At 33.6% G+C, this 24,263-nt stretch overlaps 1 protein-coding gene and 1 long non-coding RNA gene across 2 annotated transcripts in view; one reads left to right on the top strand and one right to left on the bottom strand.

The window, feature by feature from the left end:
• Positions 1-12,384: 12,384 nt before the first annotated feature.
• LOC148309870 (uncharacterized) lies at positions 12,385-20,500 on the bottom strand. The gene is made up of 3 exons (XR_015837475.1): positions 20,400-20,500; positions 16,849-16,975; positions 12,385-12,630 (listed from the first exon to the last, which is right to left on the bottom strand). It is a non-coding gene; the product is annotated as an uncharacterized LOC148309870 (long non-coding RNA).
• The window catches only part of su(f) (cleavage stimulation factor subunit su(f)), a 26,560-nt gene continuing 22,101 nt past the window's right edge, over positions 19,805-24,263 (top strand). Inside the window, exons 1-3 of the mRNA XM_088259384.1 lie at positions 19,805-19,915; positions 20,420-20,611; positions 21,705-21,737. Coding sequence (XP_088115510.1) covers positions 19,892-19,915; positions 20,420-20,611; positions 21,705-21,737 — 249 coding nt within the window. The 5' untranslated portion in view covers positions 19,805-19,891. The remainder of the gene's footprint in view (positions 19,916-20,419; positions 20,612-21,704; positions 21,738-24,263) is intronic.

Here is a 24,263-nt window from a genome sequence, read left to right as displayed (position 1 = left end):
TACATATAACATACAAAACACGACAGCCGTGCGTGACCGCGTACACTTCTGAAGGGTAAGAATGACCTAATTGCAGAAAAACACTTGAGCGCGAATTAAAAATGCGTGCGAATATAGATTACATAGGCGAACATTTTTGAAGTTATTAAGCTGAAGAGGGCAACAGGTTGTTGCCGAAACTAGTTGGTTAATAAAAATATGAGTGGATCAAAACACAAAGTATTTTTATTTCTCGAAATAATATATCAATATGATCCACTAAGTTAAAGTTAATGCTTTCAATATTCAAAACATATTAGGTTGAATTTCGTATGACGAATTTAGAAATTTGCAAAAACAGTAAATAACATCTCCGACATTTGGGAAGAAAAATAAATTAAGATAGCCTTTTTTTTAAATCTCTGAATGTTTTTTAATAGTTTTATAACATAAATGTGGAATTGTTTAATTGGCTTTTTTTAACGTAACTATTTTTTTGTTAATATAATGTAATGTCAATTATTGTTAATGTAACTATTGTTTATTACATCATTTTTTTATATGTAAGCTGTACAATTCCCGAATAAATAAAAATAAAATAAAATTTGAAAGGGAAAAAAACGTGGTGAGCGTAAAATGTACTATAACTAAACTGACCATTTATGTTTGTCCTCAAAACGGGACATCTACCAATTTTTACGTATTAGTATGTATATTCAAGAAAACATGTATTTTTTCATAGTTTTTATGTATTAATAAAATGAAAAGGAATGTTGATAAAGAAAATAAGAGGAATAAATATGAAAAATTATGTTGTTCAGGCTATCTAAAAACGGGACGTATGGTCACTTTACATATATGTATTGTTTTACTATAGTACATAGATTAGATCAAACGCCGAATAACGAAGTCAGACGTAAGTGTGTAGCTAGATTTCAGAGTCACTTGGACGTTAGGTAATTTAAAAAAAATGTTTGGCACTTTCAATTTTTTAAAAATGCAGATGTTTAAATCAATCCATTTTTAATTAAAGTTAAAATGATTAAATACCACTATAGTAGTACCAATACCACTAGTAGAAAAAGTAGTATTTACTAAGTAAAACTTAAATTAAAAATGGATAGATTTTACCACTAAGTGACTGCCGAATCAATTAATGGAAGTTTCAATCAATGTTGAGATCAACACAACACACAATAATAGTAATAGGAACACACAACATACATTTTTAAAATTAAATTATTATAATCACACAATAATAGACACAAATGGGTATTTCAAAAATAATCATTCGTAATCCAATTCCCTAAAATGTTTATACTGTCCAATTTGAATATAATAAATAATAGAAAAAAACTAAGTAATCAATTATTAGCAATTAAATTAATCCGCTTCCCTAGTGTAATGGTCAGCACGCTCGACTATCTTACTGGAGGTCCCGGGTTCGATTCCCAGGGGGGGGGGATTGAATAAATGTAAGTGATTTTTTCACTCTAATATTTTTATTTAATATTATTCTGGACTGGTACCTGAAGCGGGGGGGGGTGATCACCTTTCCTTCGTGTGTTAACGGTCAAGATAACACTGCGTTTGTATGATGCAGTGCCCTATGCACCATTAGGGTGCGGATAAGGGTTTGAAGAATGAATTATTTTAATATCCACATTAAACATTTAAATAACAAATAATATTACTATAATAAAAATACAATGCATTTTTTTAATGTAAGTATTATGAACATAATGTATCTGATGAAAATTGAATTGCACGTGAAAGGAGGCTGATGATTGCGTAATATAAATTTGTCAAAATAAATATTATATACAAAACACGACATCCGCGCATGGCGCATGGCGCACGGCCCGCGTACACTTCTCAAGGGTAATAATGACCAAAGTGCAGAAAAACAAACACTTAAGCGCGTTAATACGCGTTAATACGCGTTAATACCTTTTTAATAAAAGGCGTGCGAATATAGATCACATAGGCAAACATTTTTAAGGTTATTAGGTTGAATTTCGTGACTCATATTTAGGACTGCTAAAACCGTAAATAACATCTCCAACATTTGGGAAAAAAATAAATAAATTAAGCTAGGGGATACCACAGAAAAAGCTAAAACATTGCCTCGATCAAAATCGAAAATACAAGGCACAGCATTGATCTTTTATACTTATTGACATATTTTACCATCCGGTTTCATTAAGGGTTATTTGTATTTAATGTTTATATGTAGTACATATATAAATTTGATGTAAGTATGCCGTATGGACGTGTTGCTTGAAGGTAAGGGAATAATAAATCATCTACAAATAGGTTGTCGGCGCCATTTGTTTTCGCCATTTATTTTTTTATTATTTTACTATTAATCTAAGAAAGGTGTGTTGAGATGGTTTGGACATGCAGAACGAATGGGTGAGGAAAGAACGGTAAAACAAATTTATGAGGCGAATGTTAGCGGGAAAAGAAGCAGAGGAAGACTGAGAAAAACATGGCACGATCAGGTATGCCAAATACTTGAAAGTGGTCAGGTAAGGAGTCGTAACAATCGGCGGGTATGTATGAGGAGATGCATGAACGTGGAAGAGGCGAAGAGTGTGTGCAAGGACAGAGTGGTGTGGCGCTCTATTCTCTCTGCCTACCCCTGCGGGGAAGTGGCGTGATGGTTAGTTAGTTAGTTAGTCTACTATTAATCTTTTGAAATCAAGTCTGTCGAAAAGAATTCAGAGTTGTTCTGCACTTATAATTTGGCGACAGGAATGAAATGGCCCCGTTTTTGTTGTTGTTACGAAATATGTTATATGTATATGTATTAATATCACGAGAGTGCATCGAACTGTCAAACATACAACTGCTTAGTTATAGTGCTCCTAGTTTTTTGTGTTTAAAAATAATATAATCGAAGTTTTGTGAACCAAATGTTATCGTAGTTTATTAATTATATAGTTTTGCATTAAAACTATCGTTTTCTGTGCCCTTTATTTATAAAACTAGAGTCCTTTTAAACATTTCAAGTTATAAATCATTTTTTTGCAACAATAATATATATATATATTTTATTTTTTTTATAATTTTTTAAATATTTTTTTTGTTCTTTATATTTAAAGTCTTTTACTTTAAAACTTATTAAATATGGAGGCAGGTGAAAAACCTCCAGATCCCCCAGATCCTAGATCTGAAGATTACTCTAATGTGGGTTCGCCCATTATTCACCCAACGGTGAGGTATAAGCGAATCCTTAAGGCAGATTCTTTTGAAGAAGGTCTTCCACCGTCGAAGCAGGTAAGTATGAACACTCATTCAAGAGATGAAACAATGAAAAATTTGTATACAGAAAAGGATGTCGGTCCTTTTATTGTTTAAATTCAAAAAATTGCAGAAAATTCCTCCATCAATAGCCTAGAGGTAGGAAAACTCCTTTTTAATAATAAAATACAGGAAATCATACCTCGAGGTGGTATACGGGCTATTGGCCGCAATAGGATTGCCATAGAACTTAATTCATTCGAGGCTGCAAATAGTTTTGCAGAGAAACAAGGTATTCTCAATCAAAATAATTACAAGGCATACATCCCATATCATATGGTGTCACGCATGGGTTTGGTTAGGGGCATTCCGACAGAATGGTCCCATGAGGACATTCTGGAGAATGTGACCCTCCCAGATAATTGCGGTAGAATTATCAAATCTCGCCGTCTCTCTCGGAAAGTAACATCTCCAGACTCTTCTAATCATACATGGGTCCCGACCCAAACAGTCGTGCTTACGTTTCAAGGACAAATTCTCCCTAAAAAAATTTTCTTTTTTTACTCCGCTGTAGAGGTGGAATTTTATATGTTTCCCACAATGCAATGTTTTCAATGCTGTAGATTTGGTCATTCGAAACCAGTATGCCGTTCCCAGCCTCGGTGCTACAAATGTGGATCCAACCACCTAGGAGAGTCATGTTCCGCTTCCTTAGAAAACGCCAGCTGTATACACTGTTCTGGCAACCATTTTTCTACCAATCGTAATTGCCCAGAGTTTATACGCCAAAATTTGATTAAGAAAAATATGTCAGAATTAAATATTTCCTATTTTGAAGCTTCCAAACAGACGTTTAGTAAGGGGAAATCCTATGCGGATAGCTTAAAATCCTCAAATAAACATCCTTCTCAAAACATTTCAAAATCCTCTTTAGATGGTGAAGCTACACTCAATTCATTACCCGCCACAATTACCGCTCCCCAAAAAAATCGTGCCAAATTTACATACAAAACTCCCAGAGCTCCTCTTATTCCCGGCTACGACCGATCCAACCATAACTCCCTTCTCATCCATCCCAATGGCTCGGTAAATTACCAATCACCCGATGGATGTGCTATCAATCAAAGCTCTTCTCCAGCCATCAACTCAAACTCTGCTGAAAGTTTATCACAGAGTCTCGCCTTCTCTAATGAATCTTTCTCTAAATCCATTCTAACCATATTACTTGATCTCTTACTCTCCCAAAAATCCTTACCGTCCAACGTTGCTATTATTATTCCTGTCCTTCAAGCTTTCATACAAAATGGCCCAAATCACTTCAATTAATTCTCTTTCGATTCTCCAATGGAACTGTCGTAGCGCAGTATCCAACAGAGATGACATCAATCTTTTAATCCGCTCTCACAAAATTGATATTGCGACCCTATCTGAAACCTGGTTCTCTCCGGGTTCAGTTATCTCATTCCCTGGCTATTCTTGTGTCAGAGACGACCGCCTTGACGGAAGGGGCGGTGTAGCTATCTTAATAAAAAATAATTTAATTTTCGATTTGATTCCACTTCCATCACATCCCAGAATGCAAATATTAGCCATAAAAATTCTAGATTTATCAATTGTTTCCGTTTACTCAGCTCCCAGAAACGTATTTAAGCAATCATATTGGAGATCTATCGTGAGTTGTCTCTCCCCAAATTTCTACATTTTGGGAGACCTTAATGTTCATTCTACGTCCTGGGGCTGTACGTCGTCCGACACTGCAGGAAGGGCCATCGTTGATTTCATGGAGGAATCAAACTTATGTATATTGAACAATGGTGATCCAACGCGTATTGCGCCGGCTAATCATAGCCAAAACGCCTTGGACATCTCAATCTGTTCCTGCAACCTGGCAAGCTTGTCCTCTTGGAATCTATTAAGTGACCCTTTCTCCAGTGATCATTTCCCTATCATCATCAAAATGATTAATTCCTCAAATCACAGTCATCATAAACCCAAGAGATCTAACTATTTGATCGGTAGGGCTGACTGGAAAATCTTTGAAGATTCATTGAATGCTAAGTCCAAGTCCCTGTCGATCGATGGTGACAATAACAACCCCAACACAATAGCTAACAAAATCCACGAGTTGGTAACCGAGGTGGCCAACGTTGCTATCCCCATATCTAAAAAGGTTTTTCACAAGTACTCCCCTCCTTGGTGGGATAAGGAATGCACGGAAATGGTTAAAAATAGAGCATCCAGTATAAGAAAGTATAAAAGAAATATAACTTCTGACAACTTTTTGGAGGTTAGACACGTACAGGCCCTAACTAAAAAATTTCTTAGAAAAAAAAAAGACAGGGTTGGCAAAATCTCTGTAACTCTTTCTCTCCCGAAACCCCGCTCGGGGATGTCTGGGATTCAATAAGAAGATTCAGAGGATCATACTCTCCGAAGGTGAACACTTCCAAATGCACATCCTGGATAGAGGATTTTGTTGAGAAACTTGCTCCATCTTACGTTCCCAGTATTTCCGAACTCCCTAGAGAACCCCCAATCCTTCCAGGCGCTGACTACCTAACATCTCCGTTTTCACTCGATGAATTATCCATGGCAATCCAATCTTCTGGAGATTCTTCTCCAGGCCATGACATGATTCCCTATTCCTTTTTAAACACTTTCCTAAACCATTTATGATCCTAATCCTAAAAATGTATAATCTCATTTTAAAATCTTGCACAATCCCAGACTCCTGGAAAAGACAAATCATAGTCCCGATCCCCAAACCTGGTAAGGATATATCCCTTGGAACTTCATACAGGCCAATTGCCCTCTCATGTTGTTTTCTCAAAATTCTGGAACGCATGGTAAAGACTAGGCTCGAGTGGTTTGTAGAGAGAAATAACCTCCTACCGCACTGGCAATTTGGTTTTCGAAAAAATAAATCCTGCATCGACAACCTAAGTGTACTAGTTACTGATATCCATGTTTCACGGTCCTGTAAAACCGACTTAATCGCCTGCTTCTTGGACGCAAGTAGTGCTTATGATAATGTCCTTCTCCCATTACTGCTGGAAAGAATGAATGCCCTCGGGATCTCCAGTGGTGTTGGCTGCCTGATATTTAATATGATGTGCAATAGAGATATTGCCATAGATACTCCAAAAGGATCCGTGATTAGAACGGTGTACAAAGGTCTGCCACAGGGATCGGTATTGAGTCCACTGTTATTTAACATCTACACTCAGGATCTTCAAACACATATTCCCCCTGAAATCTCCATTTTGCAGTATGCGGATGACTTCGTGCTGTATACATCAGACAAATCCACACCTTGCGCTTCGAGTGTATTGAATAGGGCACTGGAACCCGTTGGGGCATGGTTCGAGGAAAGTAATTTGGAATTGGCTCCGTCCAAAAGCCAAATAGTAGTATTTTCTAGAAAGCGTAACATCCCCGAGTTAAATATAAAATTGAGGAAAATTCGGATTCCTGTGAAGGACAATGTAAAATTTTTGGGCGTCACATTGAATAATAAGCTGTCATGGAACAAACACATTGAAAACATTGTGGCTAAGTGTGAAAAGAATATTAACATCCTAAGGGCAGTTTCAAGAGTGTGGTGGGGTGCCCACCCGACTACAATGAACATGCTTTACTGCGCTCTTGTCCGAAGTCATATTGATTATGCGTGCTTTATAATGGACCCTCTTCCAAAGTATCTGCAAACTAAATTAGATAGGATACAATATAAATGCCTCAGATTAATTTTGGGAGCAATGAAATCATCTCCTGTGATTGCCTTACAAGCGGAGTGTGTTGATATGCCGTACTCTTTGAGGAAAAAACTATTATCCAACAAATTCATCCTCAATAGGACTAACGATAGTAATCATCCAATTTTTCCGAGGCTTCAACTTCTTCATGCTTTTTTTCAATCAACCTCAAACAAAAATACTGACAGTCCTCCTATTCTCTGTAGATCCTGGCATCACATTGTAAACACCATGTCATGTCCTCTTGAAGCCACTCTTCCGTTATATAACATTTCATATGAAGCTGCTATTTACAAACCTGATGTATTTCTTTCTATTGGAATAGATAAGACCTCGTTGGTTCTTAATGCCTCTTATGTTAAACGATTATTCATACAAAAGTTGGAAGAACTTTGGCCTAACCACGTTGCAGTATATACTGATGGCTCAAAAAGTGCCGTAGGAGCGTGTGGTGCTGCATTATATATTCCTTCCCTTAATATAGAAGAGCAATTCCAATTACCTCGTGAAGCATCCATATTTACAGCGGAATGTGTGGCCCTTAGAGAGGCTCTGAGAATAATTATTAAACAATCCTTGTCACCGATAGTAATTTTTACTGATTCTCTCAGCGTTGTGAACCTTTTATCTTCAAATAATAATCACTCTGTCCTTAAAAATAATCATATTCTTTGTGATATAAAAAGAATGTTATATATGGTTAATGCTGAAAATAAAATTGTCTCGATAGTTTGGATTCCATCTCATATAGGAATTACCGGTAATGAGAGGGTGGACTCCATGGCCAAGGAAGCCCGAGACTGTGGCGTGGTTCCCAGTCTATTCACCCTTCCCATTCCTGACTACCTTAGTGGGCTCAAAGCTGGTGCAAGCGAGGAATGGAATGAAATGTTCTCCATAACATCCACTGGATCCTATTACAAGTCAATCCAACCCGTGATACCCAAATCCCCTTGGTTCCGCAAAGTTAGGATTCCCAAGCTGAATGTGTCCCTTCTGTGTAGGCTGAGGATCGGACACACAGTACTTGCATCCCACCTCAAAAGGATTAATATTCTAACTTGTTCGTTGTGCGCGTGTGGACAGGAGGATGAGACTGCTGACCACGTATTTTTCAACTGCCCCTTGCTCCCTAACCTCGAGTTCATTCAGGACATTCGGTCTGAGGGTTTGTCCTTCCCGCTGAATGTCCAACACCTATTGTCAATGAACTCAAAAAATGTTAACGGTGCGATTATTAAACGTTTAAAAAAGTATGGCAAAAGCGTGTGACCCCAAAAAAAATCAATAAAAAAAAAATATATTTAAGTATATAAAATCACTAGTATGGCAGGTATCACCCAAAATTGGGTGCTTTGCCAAAAAAAAAAAAAAAATGTATTAATATCATTACTGCACTGATCGGACTTATCTACATGTAGTCTGTAGTAGGTGATCAATCTTTTCTTAGTATGTACGAGTATGTATTGAATATTTATAGAAGTATGTATTATGTTAGAAAGTAACTGATTATTTGAGTGACATCAATTGAATTCATTTTTTTATCTAAAAATATTTGAACTACAAATGCGTTATCTGAAATGTATACTTAATATATTATTAGATTAAAACCAATATTTTTAGCTTTTCCACTTTATTTTTATTTGACCAGCGACCGGGTTTCGTCGTTACCGACATCATCAGACTGGTCTGACCGTCTGATGATGTCGGTAACGACAGTCTGATGATGTCGGTAACGACGAAACCCGGTCGCTGGTCAAATAAAAATAAAGTGGAAAAGCTAAAAATATTGGTTTTAATCTAATAATATATTAAAAATGCAATTCCATCACGAAGTGTCAGTGGATAGTATAAATGTATGAAATGTATACTTGAATATTTTCACATTGCATATTCTCAGATTCAGTGTGGAAATACTCTCGTTATATTATATCTCGACAGCGTTTTACGTTGTTGTAGTATAAAAGTAGAAATATCATACACCGATATTATTTGGAGAATTTGCTATTTACGTAACCTAAAACCACGAGAAAAATACAAATGGTGAGGCGTAAGCAGTCCGTTATTAAAAATTGTGGTAGATGGGGGAAACTGTATACCTACACACGTATTTTTTGTATATGGTCGAGAATATTATTGATTTAACAATCATTAGTAGATTTACAAAAACAAAATACACATAATAATATTAAGAGAATCAATATATTTATTTAAAAACATTATGCACGTACGTTCACACACCGAAGATCTATGTATGTAAATAGTAACCAGTGCGAAATTGTTCACTTCCATGTGCACCACATCGTAAAAATGTAAATAAGTATAATGTTTTTTTGTTCTTGTAACATCTATGTAGTTTGTGATTGCTGAAAACAACACAAGCAATGAATTAATTAATTAGCTAAAATAGTTATCACAACTAAAAAGCAAGCACTAATAACAATGCCATCGATTATCGAATCATTATTTGAAATGAAACACGTTTCTAGTAATATTATGATACACACGATAAACGTGCAAAAGGGTAAAGCAATGCACGAATCAGTAATTTCACATAGTAACTACAGTGGAATGTATACGTAACGAGTGATTCGCATAACGAACAAAGAAATGTGAAAAGGTTGCTCTCTTAACGAGCGACATTTCGCATAACGAGCAGAGAAAGAGCAAGTCTCCTTTTCGCGACATTCACTTGTGAGCCGGGACTTTCGTGGCTCGGGAAGGAGTTACCAAGAAGACCCTCACTTATGCTTGGAAAAAACTTTGGCCAGAGAGTATTGTCTAATGTGATTTTGAAACAGTACCTCTACAGGTACTCGTTGACTGTAGACTCTACAGTCTACAGTCAACGAGATTGTGTCATGGCCAATATTATGTTACTCGAGGTGGATAACAAGGACATTGAAAAGCTTGTAAAGAGCACAGCCAAGAGCTGACCACCGAAGAGCTTATGGAGTTGCATCATGTTTCACAGCAAGAAATTATGGAGATGAGCTTGTTGATGGAGGAGGAGGAAGTAGCAGATCAACAATCTTCTAGCACAATAAGAGAAATGCAGAAAGCATAGGAAACTATTGCATCGTATTATTAAGAAGCATATTCTAAGGTGGCTATTCGTGCTACAAATTTATTCAATGATAATGATGTGACAGGTGTTAGCCAAATTTTTAAGCGTCTGTAAAAACAAATGTCTTTAGACGATTCTCTAGTTTAAAGGAATCAATTATTTGTCAAACTCATATTTTTATTTAGGTTTTTTTTCAAATCTGAATTGTATTCCAAGTTGTTACACTCCTTAACAATTTATAAGTTATCTTCTTTGAATAAACGTTAATATTTTTTTTTTAAAAAGACCACACTTACGGCCTGGAATGCATTATCGTATTTTACATTGATTTCTATGGGAAAACATGTTTCATTTAACGAGTAAGATGCTGGAACGAATTATGCTCGTTATAAGAGGTTCCACTGTATACTCAATTTCGCTCTCATTTTATGATAAGAGCATGCAAAATTTACTATGTTTTCATAACAAAACTTGTATTGCTCGGGATCGATTTGCAAAGTGCCTCAATTTACGTTTGTTATAATTGACAGTTTCTTCAGACGCGTTATTATTTTCGTATCGAGTTCCTGAAGCTTCATAACATTTTTAATTGACATTTTCAACAAAAGGAAAACCCGATTACGTTGTTGATCCGTGTCTCGATATTCGTTGCCATTATTTCCAATCAACCAAGACATTTAAGATTATATAAACCCCAAAACTTCCGAGGGAAGATCGTTTGCGACAAATATTTCTTTATGATACGAGTATACAAATATTTAACTGTATTATGTGAATTTCCTGTCAGAGCTGATCAAATCATTCTGTGAACAATCGAGTCCCATCGTCTTGGCCTAGCACGAGTTCTGATAACCTCAGTTGAAGCTCAATTCGTGATAAAATAAACTAGTTTTTATTTTATATTTACATATTTATTTTTATTTTTATGATTTATTTTTCTACTTTTCCTTTTTCGTTCGTAGATGTGGAAATGTTTTTTTAATTTATGATACAGAATCGTCTACTCTAGTGAGTGGATTACCTCTTAAAGTAGTATACCTAGTAAATAATCCGTACTGTACTGCCTTACTCCTATGAGATACATAAAAACCTATGTCTATACATAGAAAAGAACAAAGAAGCAAAAATTAGACATGATGTAAGGCAAGGGTGCTCCTTGTCGCCAGTGCTGTTTAACACATATGGAATAATGGTTGGGATATCCTGGAGAGACCACATCTCGAACCACGAGGTATTGTATTACAAATTATCAAAGAAAGAAGGCTCGCGACTATCCCAAAGAGACCCTCCAAAGGGATCGGTCACGTGTTGTAGTTATATCGATATCAGTAGTGATTTTTTATCCATACTTTCGATTTACGAAAATTTATGAAAAATTAAGAGGGAAGTGTATTATTGTTGACAAAGTATTACAAAATATACCTAATGAAAGACAAATATTGATAAATAAAATAATAACATAAAATAATTAAAGAGCAAATTGTATTTTTACTGAACAAAATATTGTATTACAAAATAAGTAGAATCAATATTTTCAAAAACGTCGTACAAAATACCCGTCCTTAGTGTGTCAAAACACAGATACGGAAAATTACACCGCGCTGCCTTCGACGATAAAGATTGATTTTACACTTTACAACGTTGCCAAATCTATGCAACAGTAAATATATTTTTTTATACATACTGTTTATATTATATAAAGCGTAATGTGTTTTTATGTCAGTTGTGTACATTTAGATTTTTTTCATGACTATGATTTTTTTTCTAGTTTCCAGTTGATGTTCTTACAATGATCACCGTGCCACGAGGACATGGGTTATTCAACGCATGAGGAGCTGAAGAGGGTTTCAACAAAAATAACTTTTGGCGGTATGGTTGGAAGACAGTTACATACAACTAAAAATCTTAAATTTTTGAAGTTTTAATTCCTTCTCATCTTTTGTAAGGTTAAGGTAAAGTTTGGTTTTAAAGTTTTTTTTATGAGAGTTAAATTTTTATTTATCTTTATTATGTACGAAGTTTATACATCAGTAAATGGGTTTTTGTTACTTCTACTCGTAGGTTTAATGTTGTTTTATTTAAATCTGTGTTGAGAACAGGAGGGATAATCTAGTTTGAGCTAATCATTGACTTTTCGGCATTTGGTCATTGCTGGGAGGGAAGTCTTGTTAAGTTTGGTTTAGTTTTGAAAAAAAAAATGGGTTAGGTAAGATTCCAGCAATTTTTGTAAAGCTAGATAAGGTTAGGTTTAATTTGGTTTAATTAAGATTTGTTAGGTAATGTTAAATTCTGATACCTTGAAGAAACCCATTTGACCAGAATGTTCTCAGTGGCGGCCGTTGAGATTGGTTGGTTTGATTTCTCCTCCTCGATGTCAGCTTCTCTTTGAGCTCCATCATGTTGCTGGACTACTAGTACTTGGCACTACAGTTTTCAGTTCTTCTTAGTGTTCTTCAACGAGCTCGTGCGCTGAACCACTCGAGTGTCCTCAGCTGCTCCCCCTGCATCGGAATGCAGTCCGTGAGTGGCGTAATGGACTTGCATAAATATCGTTGTGCGCAGCGTTCGTAATGCGAGGCATAACTGTAAATTAATAATAAAATAATTATTGTTTGAGAAGAAAAAAAACGTATTTATGTTAATAATATAAATAAACAATTATATTAAAATGGGTGTAATGGTTACCGTATTTAGCTACCGTGTTGGAGGTCCTGGGTTCGATTCCCTTGTGAAAATAATTATTAGTGATTTTACACTCTAATATTTATTTAATATTACTCTGGGCTGGTCCCTGGTCCTTGATATTTTAATGATTACAGCTCGACTAAACGAACGTGAACTTCAAAGACAACAACGCCTGGAGGCGCGTTGCAGGAACCTGGGTGAGGACCTATCCGACATCGGATCCGTCATAGTTTATAAGGAACTGTCACGAGAGGTGGTATCATACATGATATGACTAGCAAAGGACATTGGTACCATAAACCAAGCTAGGACAACCCTCTTGTAGTGGAATGGAAGGTCTGCTGACGACTGTCAACAGTCCGGTTTCAGAGGAGTTTTGCGTGGTTTTCTCCCAGCAATGAGCAAATGCTGACAAGTTTCTGATTGGCCTACACTAGATCTTTAGATCATTTATAAACCTTGTACATCATAATAAGCTAAGTAAAAAAATAAATGCAACTCTAAACTGACCATTTATTTTTGTCTTCAAAACGGGACATCTACCAATTTCTACGTAATAGTATATATATTCAAGAAAACACATATTTGTTCATAGTTTTTATGTATTAATAAAAAGAAAAGGAATGTTGATACGGAAAATAAGAGAAATAAATAATACGAATATGAAAAAAATATGTTGCTTTATATTTTTATGATGAGCAAATTTTCTTGAGTATTTTATAAATTTTATTAAGTGGGTTTGCTTTTATAAATTAGTTAGTCTTTGCACATGACTCACCAGCCACATAAATACAAACATAAAATAAAAACAAATAATATTACCATGTATTATGAAAGTACAATGCACAAATGTTTTAAATACAAGTATTATGAACATAATATATCAGATGAAAAATTAATTGCACGTGAAAGGACGATGATGATTGTGTAAAGTAAATTTGTCAAATTAAATACATATTATATACAAAACACGACAACCGTGCATGACCGCGTACACTTCTGAAGAGTAAGAATGACCTAAGTGCAGAAAAACACTTAAGCGCGAATTAAAAATGCGTGCGAATATAGATTACATGGGCGAACATTTTTGAGGTTATTAGGTTGAATTTCGTATGACACATATTTAGGAATTTGCAAAAACAGTCGATAACATCTCCAATATTTGGGAAGAAAATTAAGCTGAGAGATACCACAGAAAAAGATAAAACATTGCCTCGATCAAAATCGAAAATACAAGGCGCAGCATTGATTTTTTTTATTTATTGGCATATTTTACCATCCGGTTTTACTAAGGGTTATTCCTATTTTAAATGCATATAATTTTGGTGTAAGTATGCCGTATGGACGTTTTGCTTGCAGGTAAAGGAACTAGTATTGGGTATGTTGTGTGATAATAAATCATCTATAAATAGGTTGTCGGCGCCATTTCTTTTCGCACGCGAGTGTTTTTGCCTAGAATTTTCACTCATGAATTACAAGAAATTATAGTAACTTTAAACATAAAGAGTAAATCCACTCACAAGTAGGCATAGGCTATGAAACTTTTAAAGTTGAAGCCTGAGTAGGGACATGATAAACGGTGTTGCATAAGCCGTAGCTAGATTTCAGAGTCACTTGGACGTTAGGTAATTCAAAAAAAAAAAAAATCTTTTCGCAATCTTCTTTCATTTAAATAGTACTGTTAATCTTTTGAAAGCAAATCTGTCGAAAAGAATCCAGAGTTGTTCTGCACTTATATTTCGATGACAGGAATGAAATGTCCACCGTTTTTGTTGTTGCGAAATTGGATCTTAATTTATAAATAATATTTTTCATTTATTTTTTCAATACATATCACATACATCGCTCACTCCTTTCAAGAACGTCATAAATCAAAAATCGTCAATTTTCATTTGTGCATGTTTTCGGAATGCCCAGAAAATGTACTATATCCCAGCAAATGCGGCTTATTTTTAACTTAATATTTACCCGCTACAGGACAGAAAATGTTGTTTTTGCATTTTGAAGAAAACGTATTGTTAAATTATTTTTTTAAAATATACTAAATATTTTTCAAATGGAGAAAAAACCTTCAGGTTAACCTTAAAAGATCTTCTGTTGCACAGTAAAAAGTTCAATAAGTGGCTTGATATTTATTTTTAATACATTGTGTTATATTTTTAAACTTTTAAAACGTTCTCCTGAAAAATCAAGTTTTTTGATTTATGACGTTCTTGAAAGGAGTGAGCGACATAAGTCATATATACTTAGGCCGGGCCGTTTTCACTTTTTTTTCGATTTTTTAATGGGCACAACGCTCAAAAGCTGCCAAATGGTCCTTAAATAACATGTGTAAAATATCAATTCATTATGATAACTCTCTTTGTCTCCGGATTGATGTCAAGTTTAATTTTTTCGTGATTTTCAAAGTATATTTATATATATATATATATATATATATATATATATATATATATATATATATATATATATATATATATATATATATATATATATATATATATATATATATATATATATATATATATATATATATATATATATATATATATATATATATATATATATATATATATATATATATATTTATATATATATATATATATATATATATATATATTGAAAGCAATAAGGATTTTTGCCAGCATAAATTATTTTATTATAATTCTTCACACACTTTATAAGAAAATATCTTCCCAGCTAAACGAAATACATATTGCCAAAAACACATTACATGAAGCATTCATAGAATTACAGGATCAAAAACACAGAACACATCAAACATACCAATACCAAGTTTTGTCAAATAAACTTTAACTGTTTTGCAATAAAGCCCTATAACCTACTGCCATTATCCATAAAACTACAAATATTCATAATTGGATAATGGAAATGGTTAGATACGAAACAGATTGCGTCATTCAGCCACGTCATACATAATTCCACGACTCATGATTGACAAACAACTTACAAATAATTTATTTATCAAATATTGTAAAATAAGCTATCGGCACGCGAAAACCCGCCTCCGTGGTGTAATGGTCAGCGTGTTTAGCTACCGCGCTGGAGGTCCCGGGTTCGATTCCCAGGGGGGTGAAAATAAATATTAGTGATTTTACGCTGTAATATTTATTTAATATTACCCTGGACTGGTTCCTGAAGCGCAAGAGTGATCACCTTGCCTTCATGTAAGTAATGATCAAGAAAACACTGCTTCAATTTGATGCAGTGCCCTATGCACCATTGGGTGCGGATAAGGGTTATAAGTATAAGTAAGTAAGTTATCGGCACGCGAAAACCCAGTCGGACACATTTTTGCAACCCGAAATTGTTCATATTTATGATGAAGTAAATAATATTTTTGTGAATGGCATTTTGGCAAAATTTAGCATTGTTATTAATAAATGTTACTCTTACTATTTAATTTTGTTGTAAAGACCCTTATTTTTTAACTTAAACATTAACTTTTTTGATTTATGCCTTACTTCAAAAATTCAACTAAAAACCAAAAAATCAATATTTTAAAGTCAATCCGGAGACACAGGATGTTTTCCGATGTGTATAAAATTTTGTATGTACTTATGGTAAAAATATCATTTGGCACCTTTTTCTTTCTGTGCCCGATAGAAAACCATACAACTTCGGCCCGGCCTACTAAGCAGTTAACTAACTAACCATCACGCCGCTTCCCCGCAGGGGTAGGCAGAGAGAATAGAGCGCCACACCACTCTGTCCTTGCAAACATTCTTCGCCTCTTCCACGTTCATGCATCTCCTCATACATACCCGCCGATCGAGATCGCATTTCGACTGCATTCAGTCTACTTTCATCCTTCTTTTGCCAACTCCATGTTTCACTTCCATACATTAGAGTTGGAACCAGGACTCCGTTGTGCACTGCCAGTTTAGCTTCCGCTACTAAGCAGTTCATTATCAAAAATTGAATCAAGTTGTTGCCGAGGGGGTAAACTATATACCTACACACGGATTATTTATATATGGTGGAGAATATTATCGATTTAACAATAATTATTTGATTAATAGAAATATAAAGCATATCATATTAAGAGAACACGTAATACATATATTTCTTTAAAAACATGATGTGCATACTTACGTTCAAACACCGAAGATGTAATAGTAACTATGTAATAGAAATCACTGCGAAACTGTTCACTTCCATGTGCACCACGTTGTAAAATATAAAGAAAAATTATTGGTTTGTGACATCTGTTTTGTGATTTCTGAAAACCATACAAGAAATGAATGAATAAATTAGGTAAAATAGTTATTACAACTAAAACACAAACGCTCTTTTGAAAGAGAAAAAAACGTGGTGAGCGTAAATTACATATAACTAGGAAAACGTAATTATTTTTTAAAAGCTTACTGAAAAAAATAACACTTCACAGACGAGCCCACAAATTATACAGTGATCGAAATTTTTATAGCCTAATGGTAAATAGCTCGTTTGAAATTCATTTGTGTAATTATTTTTGTTTGCAAATAAAAAAAAATACGTTCCCTCGAATTCATTAGAACATTTTTCCTGTGAAAAATTCCTTCTCTATTTTTTATCTGTAACAAATGTCTGATCGCGAGAACGGAATTCATTTACTAGCGCTAAAATAATTTTTATATTTTATTTTCAATCATTTGAAATAATCCGAGAATGAGTTAACGGTGATAAATGAACGTAAATATGAAATTAAATAACTATTCTTACTTAAAATCAGCCAGTTTTCAGTAGCCAATGAAATATGTAACGCTTATTTTTCGCATCACCCGTTGTACACCATTACATCGTGTTGCGCAATCAAACTTGTTCACTATGGTCGCTTTGAATATGCTTGTGCTTTGCAATATTTTGGAGAACATTGCCTACAATTTTTAAGGTTATCAATTTACTGAGGAATATGTGACTGAAAAATGAATGGCTTGCAATATGTTAGAAATTGTTCTTTTTTATATGTTTTTAAATGAAAAATTAATGTGAATGCCATGACGATTTTGCATGGCGCCCGAATGAAGAGAAAAAAATAAAAGAGATTTTACAAAAAAAATCTAAAAAGTTTCCGAAACAGCCTAAAAAAAATCAAAACATTTTTTTAAATAGCCATGTGTATTTTCTTCGTTCATCAATAGTTTCGCAAATCGAATCGAAGGATATGACGACATTCATGCGTAAAAGATCGCATTGTTTAATACATCCCGGAATTTTTTTCTTTTCTTAAAAAATAGCAATGGGCAATTTAACATTTTTTTCGCCGACTCATTTCTGTGAATCATTATTTTCTTCAATGAACTTTATTAATTTCACTAATTATTGATTCGGCAGTCACTTTGTGGTAAAATCTATTTATTTTTGATCATTGTTTTACTTAGTAAATACCACTATTTCTTAAAATCTACCGTGACACGTGTTTTGATGCATTCCGCTTCATTTTCCATACGGTGTTTGAAAATGATGTGGAATGCATGGAAACACGTGTCCCAGTGGATTTTAAGAAATAGTGGTATTTACTAAGTAAAACTTTTTTCCAATAAAAAAATAGCACTTAAGCTCAAAAAAGTTGGTCATCCCCGGTATAGTCTGTATATGTTTAAAGTGTTCATTAAGTTTATTTTTTTAGAGTGTTTTATATTTGTGTGTTTTATATTTTTAATTTCTAAAGAGAGGCTGTTGAGTTTTTATTTTATTTCTAAGTATGTACATGTTATTTTGTTGGTACGGTTTTGAGTTGCATTTGGGTATTTTAAAATATATTTTTTATATTTGGGATTTGTTTGTTTTGAGTGATTGTTTTTTTTTAACTTAATTTTTTTTAAGAACAATAATTGATTTTTTTTAGATATATTCTAAAACTATATATTCTATAACTTGTATAATTGATTTTTGTAGATATATTCTATTCTATGTGCTGGGAATCTTGCAAAAGGATTTGTGTTAAGAAAGTTGATCTTTGTTTTAATGTTACTTTAAAAATTGTCCTTTGTACTACTTTTATTGAGTTTATGATATTGTTGTATGCCCCTCGTCATCCAATTGATCCATATCGGAGTAGTGAGTGAACAGTAGCAAAATAAACGTAATTTAAGTAAGTTCAAACATCGCCGCGACAATTCTGAGTCCGACATAATGTCGTTACATTTGAATGATTTCGGCTCGGATAAACGAAAAACCAACGCAAACGTCCAATTATGATCGGAGACTCGTCGGTCACCGGAAAGATGTCGGACGGCCAATACAGTGACGCGATGCGTGTCTGTTCTTGTTCCAAGTCAGAATAATAATAATAATAAATTTTGATAACTTATACAGCGCCATTTTCGTAAAATACTACGTCATGGGCGCAGAAATGTATCGTCAAGTCTTGTTCCAAGTTAGAACAAGAACAGACATGCATCGAGTCCGGAGTTATTTTTTTTGAATTGCAATGAAGATATTTACAATTTGAAAAACGGTTAGAAGAAGAAATAATCTGCAAACACATGATCCTTGCGCGGTCAGGTAAATGTTGGTCTCGGTTTTACGCGATTTATTTACAGCTATAGTGACAATAAATAATAATAAAAAATTTAAAACAATTTTCTTAATTTTATATTCCTTTTCACAAAATTATAATTTAGTCCCCTTATGATTTTATACATATTTCAATTTTGCTCATGAATGCGACCCTACCTCGGGAATTTTATGTTAATATTATTCTGGCAACACATTTTATTCAAAGATCCGTACCTAATTTTTGTTCATTATCTAGCTCCCAATGTGAGATTCGAATCTTTCTTGTAAACCGATTCAATCCATTATTTCATAATGCGATGCGGATCTTAAAAAATTATTATAATATAAAATTGTAGAAGTGTGTAAAATTTATCATAGCATAAAGAAGATCATAAAATTGACTTTAAGAAATAACATAAAATTTTACTGTTAAGTTAATAAAGTTATAAATGATACCGTTTGCCTTGTACAATGAACCGGTTTTATTAAAATAAATGACCTGGCTCAAAGAATCATTGATTCCCAAACAACTGTTGAGATCACGCCGGTTTCGGGTTTCGAGGTTTTCAGTTCGGCTTGTCGTTCACGACCGCTTACTTTTCGCATTAAAGTGTTTTTAAAACGCCTGTGAAAAAGATTGTGGAAAAACTTGACAATGGCGGAAGAAATTGGAAGTATCGTAAGTTTTCGCATTTTTTTAAAACACTGGTTTATAAAACTTATATCGGCATCCGGCTTTGCTAGATTACATTCATTGACGTGTTGTGGCAGTGTCACCGTTTTTTCTTGCTTACATTCGAATTTCGACAAGTTGTGGTGTATCTGCCCGCATATATGCATATAACACCGCGTTGAAGGATACTAGCAGCGTTTGTATGGAGTTCCATAAAGCAAAGCACACTTATCGCACATACTTGTATCCTTGACGCCTCGCCTTTCAAATTGGAAGGAGTTGAGGCGATGGTGGCTCGGCACCTAGGTGTTAGGATGTACGATAGTTTTCAACAGTCCTACACCAAAACTCTCTTATAACATTTATTATATTAGTGATACATGTGGTTAACTCTACCTCTCCTCTCATTACACATTGTCTAAAATAAAGTGAATGATTCCCTTATGAATAATAAATTATAATTAATTGCCTGGCATTTTTTTTGACGTACATGTGTGGTTGTTTTGCTAGGATTGGGGAAATGAGCGGCTGGCTCGGGCCCAGCGGCAAGTGGAATCCAACCCTTACGACGTAGACTCCTGGTCGCTGCTCGTCCGTGAGGCGAGTAGTCGTCCGATCGGAGAGGTGCGCTCGCTGTACGAGGCCCTCGTCGCCGTCTTCCCCTCCACTGGGCGTTACTGGAAGATGTACATCGAGCAGGAGGTGAGCAACTAACCAAATAATCAGAAACACATCAAATTACTATGCACCCCATTCACCGCATAAAGCGTGCTACGGGCTACGGGCATCACTTTGTAGATATGACTTGAGTCACGCAACAAGCTGCAATCAAAGCGCCTTTGACTTTCATTTTTTAATGAAAAAACTGTTTTTTCTTTCATCAAAGTAGCATGTACAAAAATCATAATAATTCTTCTGTAATCAGCGTAGAAACAATAGTTCCATGCTAGTCAAACCGTCTAAAAGATCTTTCGGTTTTCTTTATTACGATAAATTCTAAATACATAAGTACTGCATAATATCTGTCATCCTTTGATGATATAATTCTGGAGAATATTTGGTCGAGGCAAATAAAAGACACCTTTTGTACATAAATGACTCGATTACAGCTTCATTAGGTTAAAAAGGATCCATGATTAACAGTAACAAAATCATAAATACAATCAGTAACATATTCATAAATACAATTGCAATTTTTTAAAATAATTATCTTATGTATGCAACTACAGCGCAAAATGAAAAATTAGGTATTTATATTTCATATTATTTAATCATTTTACCCTACATATCTAACATTACTGATGAGCAGTCTTTTGATGCAGAATTCTTATAAGAGATTTTTGTTTATTATTATTAATGTGTGTAAATATATATTTTTTGTATGTGATATTAATTTTACAATTTGTTAGGTAAACTAAAGGATACTTAAATACACTGGTGGTTCAGAAATGGCGGAATATTTCAGCATCATATTGGCAATTCTTTCGTATGTACATACATTACATACATTATTACGCATTATGTCAATACAGGGAAAGTTGTAGAGAATTGCTTTTGTTTTGTAATGACGTATTGGAAGCATAAATTTATTTTTAACGTTTTTGTTGTTATATTATATGAATATTGTGAAAAGACTTAATCTTTAAATAAATTTATATTATTAATTAAATATTGACTGAATCATTTTATTTTTTATAATTAAAATGTAACTTTGTTTTAAAATCACCATTTATAGTAAGTACTAACTTACGAAGCACTAGCTTCAAATAAAAATTACATTTTCTTTTTATTTCAGATAAAGGCCCGAAACTTTGAACGTGTTGAAAAGGTTAGTTTCTCTAAATCTTTCTAATATTGGTATTATAAGGATTTTTTTATTACCTTACAGATTATATTGTTCACAAGAAACTGAAATGGCTCTACAAAATAAGTTTGAGATTAATGTGTTGTCATTCAATAATGTTTACAAAATCTACTGAATGCTGAGTGACTATATATGGATATATATATATATATATATATATATATATATATATATATATATATATAAATATATATATATATACATATATATATATATATATATATATATATATATATATATATATATATATATATATATATATATATATATATATATATATATATATATATATATATATATATATATATGTATGTATGTATATATATATATGGAACCCATTCATAGTGAAAAGATCCCCTATCCAGTAATCGAGGGATCCAATAACATTCCAAAGTCAATAATGTTTTCCAGTTCATGTGCATATTTATTTCTAGTAAATTAGGAAAACAATTTGATCTTGACTTACCAGAATTAACAATATTTTTCTGGTAAAGGGTAAATAAAAGTTTATTTACTTACTATGCATGCAGGTTTATTTTTGAATAATTTTTTTCGATCAATAGGGACTTTTCACAATATGGGAATTGCGTTTGCTGAACATTTAATGCATATTTTTACAATCCTAATAGATTTGTTGGAATTGCGCGAGGCAAAAATTTGCATTCATAATTTTTGATTGTAGAAATGATAAGTTATCAAATGGCGCTAATGACTGGACTAATTGCGTACAAAATAAAATAATTGTGTAAAAACTCGCAAATGCCTTGTGTTTCAATCTTAAAAGCGTAAAAAAACCCATCCCCAAAGAGATCCAATGATGTCACAGATTTCTCTTGTGATGAAATTGTGTATTTTTCATCGGACAATAAATTTCAGTAGAAAAAAATCAATATTATAAAATAAAATAATTATATCACAGGCACAAATAACCGCCTACTCCAGGACATTTAATTTTTCCGAGATTATTGTTTAATTTCCCAGCAGCATTAATGGTGAGTGGTAACGCTCTCATTTGGAACAAGTTATAATTTCTTGTCAAGCTCACTTTTTGCCTACAACCTAATTGCTGCAGGAGCGATATAGTTGCAGCGAACAATGTCGGATTGTTGTATATCTTGGGGTATTTGTATTATAGGGGAGAGGCTTGTACCTTGGGCCGTTTTTTTTTCAAAGTCTCATAAAATGATTAGTTGACAAATAACGTCAATTTTTTGTTGAACCAAATAGATCGGTTATTTATAATCATATTGTTAGAATATATCATGTGCTAATCATGCATAGTATACATAGGAATGACATTTTACAAAACCTCTTCTTTTGGCTCAAGGTACGGTACGGTCCCGTACCTTGGTCATATAAAGTAATTGTTCAGTTTAACTATTTATATAGTTTATAATGTTTTATATTTCTATAGTTTTTTTTTAAAATAATTAAAGGCCTACAACTTCTTTGAATGCTACTATACAATTTAGAGAAAAAAAAAACATAAAAATCAATCAGCTTTCTTTGATTTAATTATGATTTTGAGGTTAGTAAACTCGTAAACTGATGGCTCCAATCACTCACTGCGTATCAACTGTATTCCATAGAAAACATTGTTTTTCTCCTTGGCATCCATAAATCATAAAAAAAAAAACAAATGTATGAAAACATAATTAAAATTACATACTTTAGTTATGTCCCAAGGTACGGTACCCTGAGATGGCCCAAGGTACGGGACATACAGTAAAACAATTAAATTGACAGTCACGTTTTTGAGGGTATATTATTCTTGAATAATAAGATATTTTTTAATAGCCAATATAGTCAGTAAACAGATGCATGCAAATAAGAAACAACAAATTATTTACCTTAAATTAAAAAATTACCCGAGTGTTGCTTGAAAAGTTTACTTTTGATGCACATAAATCTTTTTTTTAATTTTAACAAAAATATTAGTAGCCTCTCCGCGCCACAACTATAATGCAATGGCCAAAGGACATTATTACATTCTGACATTAAAAAAAGATTTGGGAATATTTACGTAGATAGCCAACGGGAACCGATTGACCAAGGTACGGACCTGTCCAAGGTAGGGTCCTCTTCCCTACATTTCCCTCATGTAACATATTAATCTTGATCATTTTTTTTCACAATGTAATTATTTAGATATATTTTTATTTATATCTAAACGCAGATGATGAAGTTATTAAGATGGGAATATGTAAGTCTGGATATTTACATAGCCTACGTCCTGTTATTGGTTGATTTAAGTGACCACTTCATGAACTGTAACATTCACTATCACTATTCTACTTGTGATTGACAACCATATTACTCAAATTTCCAAAGTTGCATATATTTAAAGTGACAGAAACATTTCTCGTTTTACAATACAAACTTCAAGGTAGACAGACATCTATGGTATATTTAGTAATTATAGTGGGCACCTTTACTTATGCATTTACTTGTGTGATTCTTTTTCCCAGTTATTTTATAATAATTTCTACA

This window comes from Brachycentrus maculatus, unplaced genomic scaffold (assembly GCF_059751285.1).
Source record: "Brachycentrus maculatus isolate JH-2025_06_01 unplaced genomic scaffold, ASM5975128v1 h1tg000117l, whole genome shotgun sequence".
NCBI classification, from domain to species: domain Eukaryota; kingdom Metazoa; phylum Arthropoda; class Insecta; order Trichoptera; family Brachycentridae; genus Brachycentrus; species Brachycentrus maculatus.
Note: the sequence above shows the minus strand (reverse complement) of the source record. Positions and strands in the feature narration are given on the sequence as shown.